Genomic DNA, 12,796 nt, shown 5'->3' with positions numbered 1-12,796 from the left:
CACTTAGGTCGAGTTTTCTTCGCAAATAATGCAAAATAAAAAAATGGTGCACCAGAATATTAATAAGAAAAGGGCCGGTCTACACACTTAAGTGGGAGTTCTTCGTCAATAATGTAAAATAAGAAAATGATGCACCACAATACTTTTTTTTTTTAGTACTACTCTACTTTCTCAACTTATTGAAGCACAAAGAGTTAATACAATTTGAGAGAGTCACTTCGTGCCACTAGACTACAAGGTCATTGGAATGTGGAAGTTCTCCAATTCGAAATTAATGTAAAATAAGAAAAGCATGCCCCAGTATGTTAATAAGAAAAGGATGCCCCGGAATATTAATAAGAAAAATGGTCCACATTTTGGTGGGGTTTCTTCGCCAATAATGTAAAATAAGAAAATAATGCGCCAAAATATTGACAAGAAAAGAGTTTTGGACCAGACTTAGCTGAGATTTCTTCGATAATAATGTAAAAGATATAATATTGCATAACCTTGGTCCTAAATGGTAAATGGTTGCTAAATGATTGGGTTAGAGGGTATGACTAGTTGATAACATTACCTGATTATATTGTAGGAAGGTGTTTAGTAAATTAATTGTTAGCTAATAACTGTTTGGTATAATTTCTTTTCCAAAAAAGCTAATTGAAAAAGTTAGTTTGAGCATCTTTTTAAATTTTAGCATTGTAGAGTTACCAAAAGCTTATTAACCAAGTACAATCAGTGTTGTTATATAATAAGATGCACTCCCTTGCTTTCAATTTATCATAATCTCTTTTCTTTAGAAGCATAAAGGCTATGGTGAAGATGCTGATGATCAAACAAACTAATCGCCATCTTCTCTTCATATCCTTTACACTTCTCCTCTTGCCCCTGGCTTGTTTCTCCCGGTCTCATGTCCGGCGAGTGCTCCTCAGCCACGAAGCCGATAGCTACGCCGTTATATTTGACGCCGGCAGCACCGGCAGCAGGGTCCATGTTTTCCGTTTTAACCAAAACTTGGATCTCCTCCCCATCGGCGATGACATTGAGTTTTATCTCAAGGTATGAAATCAACTTACCTTTTTCCTCTCTGCCTTAGCTTGTTCATTTGTGCTCTATGATTTTATTTATTTCCTATGGGCTTCAATTTTTTATTTTATTTTTTTACTTTTATAAACATAATAAGTCCCAGGTTGTACCCCTGATTTATGTCCCTTTTTTCTGTTAAATTCTTTTTATATATTGCTATAAGAGTTTTACTATACAATTTTTTGAACAATATATTTTTTTATAACTTCTATTATCTTTCCCATTATTATTATCATACACATGCATATACAATATATATATATATATTTTATTATTTTTCAATGTCAATAATATATGTAGACATGTTATTATAAGAAAGAGATAATTCTATTTTTGGTTCTAGATTTATAGGTGATAGTCCACTTTTAGTCTTTTTTTAGAACATCCACTTTTGGTACTAGTATTATTGTGACTTGACCTTTTTTGGTACTCTATCAACAAAACAATTTAAATGTCGTTAAATACAATGGCATTTCAGTCTTCAACTATAGATTTTTTTTCAAAAAATTAAATATAAAAAATATAGCGGGTTAACCTACTTTGTATAAAACAGGTCAAAATACTTTGTATTTAATAGCATTTCAATAATTTTTTTGACGAAGGCCAAAAAATATCATGTCACAATAAAATTAGGACCAAATAATGATGTTCTGATAAAAAATGACTAAAAGTAGACTGTCACCTATAAATCTAGGACAAAAAAATAGAATTAACTCTATAAGAAATAAGTTTGATTTCATTAGATTTTAATTAAATGTTACATAATTCTCATATATAAAATTTTTACTTAATTAATATTAATTATATCATAATTATTACTCAAATTATTAACTATACTTTAAAAAATTAACATTAAATATTAATATTAAATATTTATTTTTGTGCATCACACGTATAAAATACTAAAATACTAGTTAAAAAATGTGTGAATATCAACATATATTTGTAAATTGTAAGACAATATTTGCGAACAGATTTTGTGGGGCATATTGGACAAAATACTAGTTAAAAAATGTGTCAATATCAAAATATATTTGTAAATTGTAAGACAATATTTGCGGACAGATTTTGCGGGGCATATTGGACAAAACGGAGAATATATATATATACACACTGCACTACATGCACAAAATATGGGTAAATTATTTTGTGGATCCGCGATTACCTTTTCAAGGTAAATCTGAGCCTAAAACATTTACTAAATGGCTGCATATAGTTGTAATTGAAGTTAAATATATATTTCCCTGTTTGCTAAATGGCTATTAATTAATTACGTTAGAGGGTATAACTACTTGATAACATTAGTTGATTGTAGAAAGATACTTGGTGGTAAATTAACTGTTAGCTAATAGTTATTTGGTATATCTTAAAAAACTAATTAAAAAAGTTGTTTTTAACAACTTTTTGAATTTTAACATTTTAAAGTTAAAAAAGGTGATTAATCAAACACTTATATTGACTTTTAACCAAATCAAATAGCTAATAGTGGTTAAATAAGTCAAAATTGACTGATAAGCTAACTATTTTACCAAACAGGACCATCTGTTAATATTATTGTAGCCTTCAATTCAACTAACGTTACGTTGTATGTTTTGCAGACAACCCCAGGTTTGAGTTCATACGCAGATGATCCAGAAGCAGCTGCTAAGTCCCTTGAGCCACTCCTTCTAGAAGCAGAAGGAGTTGTGCCAACTGAGTTGCAACCTGACACACCACTTGAACTAGGGGTAAAAGTTAACAAACTCATTTAATTATATTTATTAATTTCATTATTTAATAATATAATGCTTATTGAACTAAATCAAACGCCATTGGAATAATTCAATTAAAATATGAACAATAATATTATAATATTTAAAATATTGTTGACGTGACATTTATTGTTTTACAAATCAAGATTTAAGCAATAATTGAATGATTTTATGGTTTTTACTTTTTAGTAGAAAAGTCATAAATAATGAGCTAGCTACATAAAATATATTATACTATGTAATATACACTTTTTTTTTAACTGTAGGAGGCACATTTAAACCCGTACCATATTAAAAAATTATATCATTTATGGACCAGGGTCTACAACTTTGCATTGTAGACCCTGGTCCAAAAATAACCTTAAGATTTTGTTTGAACGGCTGGCCGAATTAAAAGGCAAAGTGTTGGCCCAATTGGTTTTTCATACGAGAAAAGGTTCGAACTCCGAACCTCTCTAATCTCTCTTAAGGTATAAGAATGCACAATCACTCGCACCAATTAAGCTAGTTATACTTTGTAATATACATTCAGATTGCAAAAATAATGTTTTGATTACATGTAATTTGTTGGCAACACTACAGGCAACTGCAGGGCTTAGGATGTTAAATGGAAACGCAGCTGATGAAATTCTGCAAGCAGTAAATATTTTCTGCTTTATTTATTCATTTATTTATTGAAAATTCTATAAGTATATACACAACTTAATTACATTGATATAAGTTTGGACATATAGGTGAGAGATATGTTGAAGAATGAAAGCAATTTCAAGTACAAGGCTGAATGGGTGTCCATTCTTAATGGAACACAAGAAGGCTCTTACTTTTGGGTAATTAATTATATTATATCTTGCCCCTAATAACTAACGGTCGTTATATCATGCACCATGGGTCATGGCTGATACTACAATTGTGTTGAACTGATACTGCAGTTGCGCGGAACAGATGTCATTTCATCTGTCTGGAACTGAAGTTGTGTTGAACTGATACTGCAGTTGTGTTGAATAGATGAACGACCTCTGTTCCGTGCAACTGCAGTATCCTTTCAACACAACTGCAGTATTAGTTCAACATATCAGTTCAACACAACTGCAGTATCAGCCATGACCATCGTTCACAGTATAATTTGCGAATAACTAATAAGCCAGCAACCTTTCGTTTATTAAATAATTATCATTATTTAATATATCTTTAGACTTGATTGGGGTAAATGTGGAAGGAAAGTAAAAATTAAAATATTATTCTATTTCAATATGCAGGTCGCCCTGAATTATTTGTTGGGGAATTTGGGTAAAGATTACCAAAAAACCATAGCAACAATTGACCTTGGTGGTGGATCAGTCCAAATGTCATATGCTATCTCAAGGGACACTTTTGTTGATGCACCCATACCCGATAATGGAGAAGAACCTTATGTGCAGGAAAAATATCTCTTGGGGGCAAATTACTACCTTTATGTACACAGGTTTATATATGTCCCTAAAACTTTTGCTAAACTATTATACTAGTAACGTTATAAAATAGTAAAATTTCAATGTTACATTATACGTAATTGAATTTTCCTTCTAGACGTACATGTTTCTTATTATATATATATATATATATATATATATATATATATATATATATATATATATATATATAATTCTTTTAACATTGTGTGCAGTTATTTGAACTACGGACTACTAGCAGGTCGAGTTGAAGTTTTAAAAAGGTCAACAAACTCCACCAATGCGTGTATTTTAGAAGGTTATGATGGTAAGCTCTCTATATTAATTATTGTCATGTTTTCTTGTGAAGCGCACCCACCATTTATATACAAGTAAAATTTGCAAGAAATTAAACAAATTGCAATGCAATGAATTGTGTGTAGGTTACTACACATACAATGGTGTTTCATACAAAGCAAAAGCTCCGCCAAGTGGTACTAGCTTGAAGAATTGCAGGAAATTAGCTAGAAAAGTGGTTGATTTCAGGGCACCCTGTAAGTATCAAAATTGCACATTCAATGGGGTGTGGAGTGGTGGAGGTGGGGCCGGAATGAAGAATGTCTACATTTCATCGTATTTCTATGATATAGCATCTCAGGTAATTAAGAACTATTTTAATTAAGTTTAGGGTGGGTTTTGAAAAGTAGGAAAATGACTTTTGAAAAATGTTTTCAAAAAATTTAGTCTTTCCAGAAAATATTTTTCATTCTAGTATTTGGTTGCATTCTTAAAAATTGTCTTGATATGTTTGGTTCATATTTTAGAAATGGGTAGAATTGTATAGTTAAACATTTTAAATATAAAAATATTTAAAATAATATTATTATTTGTCAAAAATTTATATATTAAAAAAAAAAAAGAAACCGATGTGGTTTCCGGCGGAAACCATGTATTGAGGATAGGAGGAAAATTACTTCCACCAAATTTTGTCGGAAGTCATTTTACGCCAAAATGCCTACATTTTTCTAGTCTAACGGAAAATATTTTCCGTTAATTGAATTTTTCTATTGCATCAAACACTGAAAATCTGAAAAATATTTTTCTGAAGTCATTTTCCGGGTTCTCAAACCGACCCTTAGTAAATATGGTAGAGAATAAGATGTACAATACATTAAAATTGTTTGTATTTATAGGTTGGTATTGTTGACCCATCAACGACGCCCTCTAAAATAGTTAAGCCAAGCGCATACCTAGAAGCAGCAAAGGTAGTTTGTGCAACCAACTATAATGATATGAAGTCCACTTTTCCTAATGCAATAGAGGATTTTTATCCATACTATTGCTTGGATTTGGTATACCAATACACATTGCTCGTGGATGGATTTGGTAAGTTCAAACAATTTATTGTTTTAGATAGGTACCCTATATATATTTATTATTAAAATTTACTAATTTCATTGTCATGAAATGTATGTGAAATTACAGGTGTACATCCTAGGAAGGAGATTACGGTGATAACTGAAGTTGAGTACAAAAACTACATGGTTGGAGCAGCTTGGCCCCTTGGTTGCGCCATTGACGTGATCTCATCGTCAGCTAATAAATTGTTATCGAAATATTAAGTTAATGTTCTTGATTTAATAATGCTTTAATTTTGGTTTTATGCCAAAGTGGCCTGCAAGCTCATTTAATAATCATGTTTACCGTTGCCAATATCAATAAATGTTTATCACGTCAGGCCACCTTATTGGGTGCACATATATATTTGGCATGTGAACTTGGAAAAAATGACGACTGATATTTTAAAGATAACGACTATAACAATTATTTCGTGATAATATATGTTATTGTTTAAGAAATAATTTTATCAATATTTGTGTAAGTATTAAAGCGGTGTTGTCCTTCAAAATTGATACAAATATCTTAATATTTGATCGGTAGACTAAAATTTATACTAGCTCACAATATTTAGAAATTGATCGATATGGTTGGAGATATGAGAATAGAGAAAGTGTTGACCGACTCGATCTAAGCGAAAAGATCGAGCAAAGGCTTAGCTGGTAGTAATGTTCACCCGCCTTAAGATCCGTCCCTACCTTCTTAGGTCGGGATGAACTACCCGACCTTCTCCACTAGTTCAACCCAATCATAGTAGAAACAAAGGCAACAGGAACCTTAGTACACGTGGGAGAATCAGTAGAGCCTCCGACCTCCCTCTATGCATGGGTCACACGTGTCGCACATGCCGAGCCTTCGACATGTGCTCTATTCACCCCTATAAATACTGTATTAAATGCTAGGGAGGGGGACTTTTAGCGTCTTAACTTATCATACCATAGCTCGAAAGTCTCTGACATCACGTTATTACCCAGGCTTAAACTTAAACCAACAAGCAGACTATTAAATAAACGCATCTACGATCTGAAATCATGAATTTGTACGTATTTGGGGAATCGCGGCATATTTACTACATCATTTTGGCGCCATATATGGAGATTCAGTATAGAAAAGCGCAGTCGTTCGTTACGTTCATACCGATCTCTGAATTTGTATCCATACCTAGATTTCTTCAACGATCTAGAGGCTTAGGAAAGCAGTTCATACCGATCAATGAATTCTTGTTTATTGTTTTATTTACATGACTTAATAATTCTGATTTCAGAATAATATATTCAAGAATTTGTTTCTTGATTAATTATTTGTTCATAGAGTTTCTAAATAAACTTTTATTTTTTCTTTAGGGTTTTATAATTATGTTTTCTAGAAAATATTCATTTGGGTTTGAAAAGCGTAAAAAGAAAAGAAGAATTGAGCAACTAACTCAATCTCAAAAGGGAGCTCTTGAAAAAATTCATTACAAAAGAAAATCAAATAGATGGGCAAAAAGATAATGCTAAGGAAAAATTGTTAGATGTTAATCTTCTATAGAAGATCAAGATGATTGTGAGATTGGAAAAAAATTAAATGATAGTGTGCACAACGATGATAGGTATCACTGTGACAATGAAAATAATAAGAATGCTGATAGTTGTTTAGATGATGTTCGTCATAATGATAAAACAAAAGATTAGCTTTTATTTGACATATATGATCCAAGAAATTGGGATGCCCTTGATTCTAGATTAATAGATATTCTTGTGAAAGATGGTCATAAAAGAGATTTATCAATAAATAAATGTCGTAAAGATAAATTTTCTAGAAGATTTTCGTCAACATTTACACAAGATATTTGTCAAATGGAGAGAAGTGTGATCGAGATTGGATTGTATATTCAAAAGAACTTGACAAGGTGTTTTATTTTTGTTGCAAGATTTAAAAAAAAAAAAGTATACGAAAAGGTGTTTTGGTTAATGAAGGTTTTTAGGACTGGACACATCTTGGTGTTAGACTTAAAGAGCATGAAACGAGTGTAGATCATATAACTAATATGACAACTTGGATGGAGTTGCGTCTTAGATTACAGAAACATGAGACAATTGATAAAGTGGCTCAAGAACAACTTTTGAAAGAAAAAGAATATTAGAGGAAAGTACTATTTAGGATTATTGCAGTTTTGAAGTATTTTTCTAAATATAACTTGGCATTTCATGGAACAAGTGAGAAGGGTATGAGAATAACAATGAGAATTTTTTGGGTACGTCTAATTGAAATGCTGGTTGAATTTGATCCTATCATTCAAGAGCATGTTCTACGTGTTAAAAAATCATGATATTCATCATCATTATCTTCGCCATAAGATTCTAAACGAATTGATACTTATGCTTGCTACTGCAGTTAAAACAGAGGTCATCCAAAAAATCAAAGAAGCATTTTCAGTGATATGACTAGCAAATCTATTACTGGGTTTTGCGTGTTTCTTAGTCGTGCCCTTATTTCATGGAGGTCTAAAAAGTAACTCACCCTCTCAACAAGATCATATCATCTTCCGAAGCAGAGTATCGGGCACTAGCCACCTTTATATGTTCATCAAATATCAATTTTGATCCCACGACTATTTGTAAAATGACAATTTTGGTCCACATGTTTAATTTCTACCACTTTTGGTCCACAATTATTATTTTAGTACCAATTTTCATCCATGATTATTGTTTTAGTGCCAAAATTCATCGCGGCGGTCGCCTATCAGTTTAAAACGTGCAAAAATCTAAAATTGTTAAGAGTATTTTCGTCATTTTCAATTTAATATCCTAATTTAAGCATGAATAAATGGATTTAAGCTAAGTCTTAAGATCGATAAAAATTCGTAGTTTTCCTTCTCATTTTACCTTAATTTGAGGAAGAGAACTATAAATTGTGATCGATCTTAGGGCTTAAATCTCTTTATTTATGATCAAATTGGGATATTGAGTTGAAAAGAACGAAAATACCTTTAAAAATTTTAGCTTTCGGCACGTTTTAAACGGATTGGTGACCGGCGCGATGAATTTTGGCACTAAAACAATAATCGTGGGACCAAAATTGGTACTAAAACAATAGTTGTGGTCCAAAATTGGTAGAAATTAAACACGTGGACCAAAATTGTAATTTTACTAATTGTCGTGGAACTAAAATTGATATTTGCTTTTCGTTATTTTCTTCTTCACGGTAACTCAGAACTTTACACCCTCAATAAACTCTCCAGTTCTCTCTCTCACCTGTGACCTGCCGTTCTTCGTCAGTACGTGACATGCATCAATTCCTTCACATTGTTAGGTACAAACTGTATCTAATTAATCATTTTCGTTTAATTTAATTTAATAAAAAATCGAGGTATCCCATCAAACATGGATCTTTAATTTGTCTTGCCTAGTGTCCTACATCCTATATCTTTCATACCTAGGCAGATAGTGCGTGGCACCTACGTGGTCTTATAGATTTTTTTTTTTTTAAATCATATTTCAACTTACTATTAAAAATAATAAGAGTCATACTTCTGTGAGGTTGTCTCACAATTCTTAATCCATGAGACGGATCGATTCTAAAATAGTTACTTGTTACTTATGATACAAATCATAATATCTATTACAAAAAATTTAATACTAATTTGAATAAATAACTGTTACTTATAATAATATTATACTGTTTATATGTGAAATTGTGATGCTATTTAAGGTAAATATGATTGTTTTTTTAAAACAATCATATTTACCTCCAAAAAACAATCATTGTTACAGTGAAAAATATTGTAATACTTATAACCATAGTTGAAAAAATTGCTAGGCGCTCGGGGGTGCATATACGTAGACGGAGACTAATTGGCGCCTAGGCACCGTGTATTTTTTATTTATTAAAAATTTGTTTAAGTATTTTAAATTTTTTAAAGACTAATAATTATAAACTATATAATACTTTAATAGTTAATACTAAAATATTAAATATTAACCTAAAAAAATCTAGAGTTTGAACAATGTAAGGTTATTTCGCTAAAAACGATGTTGTTTTGAGTGAAATAACCCATTAAAAATAGCTAATTGACCGACTAGGCGGCCTAGTTGGTCCAAGGAAGCCTAGGTAGTTAGGCCTAATTAGCGACATAGGCGGTGCTTAGGCGGCCGCCTAAACCACTGATTGAGGTGATACAGTAGGCGGTCGGCCGGCGCCTAGCGTCTAGGCGGGATTTTTACTGCACTGCTTATAATTGTGTACTATTTAGGATAAAATTAATTGTTACTAGTGATAAATATTGTAATACGTATAACAGAAATTGTGATATTTACGCACCCCGTTATCTACAACCTGACCCGTCTCATTAACAAGAATTTATGAGATGGTTTCATGCAAATTTTTACCTTAAACTATTATGCAAGTTTGTATTTGGTTAGAGAAACTTATGATATTATTGAGTTTTATATAATTCTATAGTTATATTAAATATCAAATACGCTGGACAAAGCTCAATTAATATAAAATGAAATTTGCTTTCAGATCGAGATTTAAATTGTAAACATATCATTGTACGTTTTGTCGGTTCTCTCAGCAGATTCCTTAGCTTGTATAAACCTCCAAAAGCAAAAGCCATTCCAATGCAATATATTTAACACATACTAGAGATTAGAAATATACATTTGTGATTCAATTCTTGCCCATTCAGAGAGCCAAGATGAGAGACGACTGCCATGTCCTTCTGGTGATATATCCAGGGCAAGGCCAAATCAATCCATGTTTACAGTTTGCTAAGCGCCTTGTTAACTTGGGAGTTCGTGTCACTTTCTCAACCACTCTCTTCGCTATCCGCCGCATATCTACTCGCTCGACGATACCCGGCATAGATTTCGCCCCCTTTTCCGATGGCTACGATGAGGGCTACAAAGGCACTGCTGATGGGTTCTGCCACATGTACGATTCCGTCAAGGCTAGAGGGTCGGAATATGTGGCTAGCCTTGTCAAGGCCAAGGCTGAGGAGGGTGCTCCGTTTACCCAGATTATCTTTACAACACTTATGGCATGGGTTGGGGAAGTTGCCCGGAGTCTTCAAGTCCCGGCCACACTTCTTTGGACTCAACCGGCCACGGTTTTGGATATCTATTACTATTATTTCTCTGGTTACCAGGATTTGTTTAGAAGTTGTGGTGGGAATGGAGTGGTTGAGTTTCCTGGGTTGCCGGCCCTTGCTCCAACTGATTTCCCTTCTTTTATGTTCTCCAAGACAACAACCAATGTTTTGGATTGGGCTATCCAGGGCATGAAAGATCAGATTGATCTGATTAACAGTGAAGAGAGCCCCAAAATTCTAGTCAACACTTTTGATGACTTGGAGGTTGATGCTTTGAGGGCTATAAAGAAACTGACACTGATTGGGATTGGCCCTTTGGTTCCTTCTGCGTATTTGGATGGGAAAGATCCTTATGATACCTCGTTTGGAGGTGACTTGCTAGAAAAGTCCGATGACTATGTTGAATGGTTGGACTCTCAGCCTAAGGGTTCTGTGATTTACGTAGCGTTTGGTAGTTACTCTGATCTTCCAAACGCGATGATGGAAGAGATTGGTCAAGGACTTGTTCAGAGTAAAATGCCATTTTTGTGGGTGATTAGGGAGACGCTGACTGGTGTTCGAAAGCCTGAAGAAAATTTGAGGTGCAAGGAGGCATTGGAGAAGCAAGGGAAGATAGTTCGTTGGTGTACGCAAGTAGAGGTTCTGCAACACCCGGCTATAGGGTGTTTCTTGACTCATTGCGGATGGAATTCGACGATAGAAAGTTTGGTTTTGGGGATGCCAATTGTGGCCTTCCCATTGTGGAGTGACCAAATTTGCAACGCGAAGCTCATTCAAGATGTTTGGAAAATTGGGATGAGAGTGAAAGCTAATGAAGAAGGCATTGTTGAAGCTCGTGAGCTGAAGAGGTGCGTTGAATGTGTGATGGGAGAGGAAGGAGCTGAGCTGAGAAAGAATGCTATGAAATGGAGAGAATTAGCTAAGAGTTCCATGAAAGAATATGGATCTTCATATTTGAATCTTAAAGCTTATGTAAATGACATTCTTCTTTAAGTAATATTAATTATTAAGAATGCTCATTTCCAATTGAGAGCTCGATTAGCTTGTCCCAAAGTTGCCGTGTGTACCTTTACTTTGCTAAAGATTACTTTATCTAAATCTCTTCATGATTTTGTTTTTAGCATCAATGTCAAGTTTGGTTAGGACGTGGTCCTGCTCATGTTGCTAGAGATGTCGTACGTATTGATATCTATTCTTGATCCTTATTAGCTCGTTCTCTACCACATCCCATATCCCAGAATGTAGGGTTGAAAGAACGGTTAGGTTAGCTTGAGTCGTGTGATACTCATATTATCCTTAAAACTTAATTTGCTATCTCCTAATGGTGCTAGAAGCATTGTAGACTAGGTTTTTCTATCTTGAAAAAAAGAAAAAACACCGGCCGGATCTCGCTAACAAGTTAAGCAGCACAGACTTTGATACCAATTGAAAAATATACTCAGTGCACATGAACTACAAATTAACTTATTCAGATAGGATTAATATAATGCATGAGAAAGTAGTCATGTTATCAATTTCGTGAAAGAGCAACCGATAGGCAAAAGACAAAATAAAATGCAGGATGATACCAAAAAGTTAACGTGGTTGAATCCACGAGGCAACAGTCCAAATCAAGATCAATTTACTAAGCATATTTAAGTTCAATGACACAGAAATTTACACAATATGATCACCTCCCCAACATATATTAGCATTGTTCAAGAGTACCGCTAGAAATTAATAATCACGAGGCCCTCCTGAAGCAGAGTCCCTTTTGCCATGAAAAAGTTGCAACACCAGTGTCCTCAAACTCCCGTATGATCAATACATATAAATCAAAACCTCAAGGATGGACTATATAGTCCCATTGGTGAAGCACATCCCTTGTGTAACCTTTCTGCACCTATACTGGATGTATTCTCTCTATGCTCCACACCTCTCTTCAACGCGCGGTCATCACCTATATATATATAGCACTAAAAATCCTAATACATAAAATTTACCTCTTTTCATATAGGCAACGTGATTACCATAAACAAAACTAGGAAAGGTTTCCAACCAGACATACAAAAAAAAAAAAAAAAAAAAAAAAAAAAAAAAAA

The 12,796-nt window shown here is 33.4% G+C and overlaps 2 protein-coding genes across 2 annotated transcripts; both read left to right on the top strand.

Moving 5' to 3' along the window:
• Positions 1-765: 765 nt before the first annotated feature.
• LOC116015171 (apyrase-like) lies at positions 766-6,005 on the top strand. The gene is made up of 9 exons (XM_031255197.1): positions 766-1,038; positions 2,664-2,792; positions 3,399-3,455; positions 3,551-3,643; positions 4,073-4,278; positions 4,480-4,571; positions 4,687-4,901; positions 5,437-5,629; positions 5,729-6,005. The coding sequence occupies exons 1-9, from the start codon at positions 793-795 to the stop codon at positions 5,863-5,865; spliced, it is 1,368 nt and encodes a 455-aa protein (XP_031111057.1). The 5' UTR covers positions 766-792; the 3' UTR covers positions 5,866-6,005.
• Positions 6,006-10,274: 4,269 nt separating this feature from the next.
• On the top strand, positions 10,275-11,813 carry LOC116017190 (UDP-glycosyltransferase 75C1-like). Its single transcript, XM_031257724.1, has one exon. The coding sequence runs from the start codon at positions 10,323-10,325 to the stop codon at positions 11,706-11,708; it is 1,386 nt and encodes a 461-aa protein (XP_031113584.1). The 5' UTR covers positions 10,275-10,322; the 3' UTR covers positions 11,709-11,813.
• The last annotated feature ends 983 nt before the right edge of the window (positions 11,814-12,796 follow it).

Source organism: Ipomoea triloba, chromosome 4 (assembly GCF_003576645.1).
Source record: "Ipomoea triloba cultivar NCNSP0323 chromosome 4, ASM357664v1".
Taxonomy (NCBI): domain Eukaryota; kingdom Viridiplantae; phylum Streptophyta; class Magnoliopsida; order Solanales; family Convolvulaceae; genus Ipomoea; species Ipomoea triloba.
This window is presented reverse-complemented; position numbering and strand designations above follow the sequence as displayed.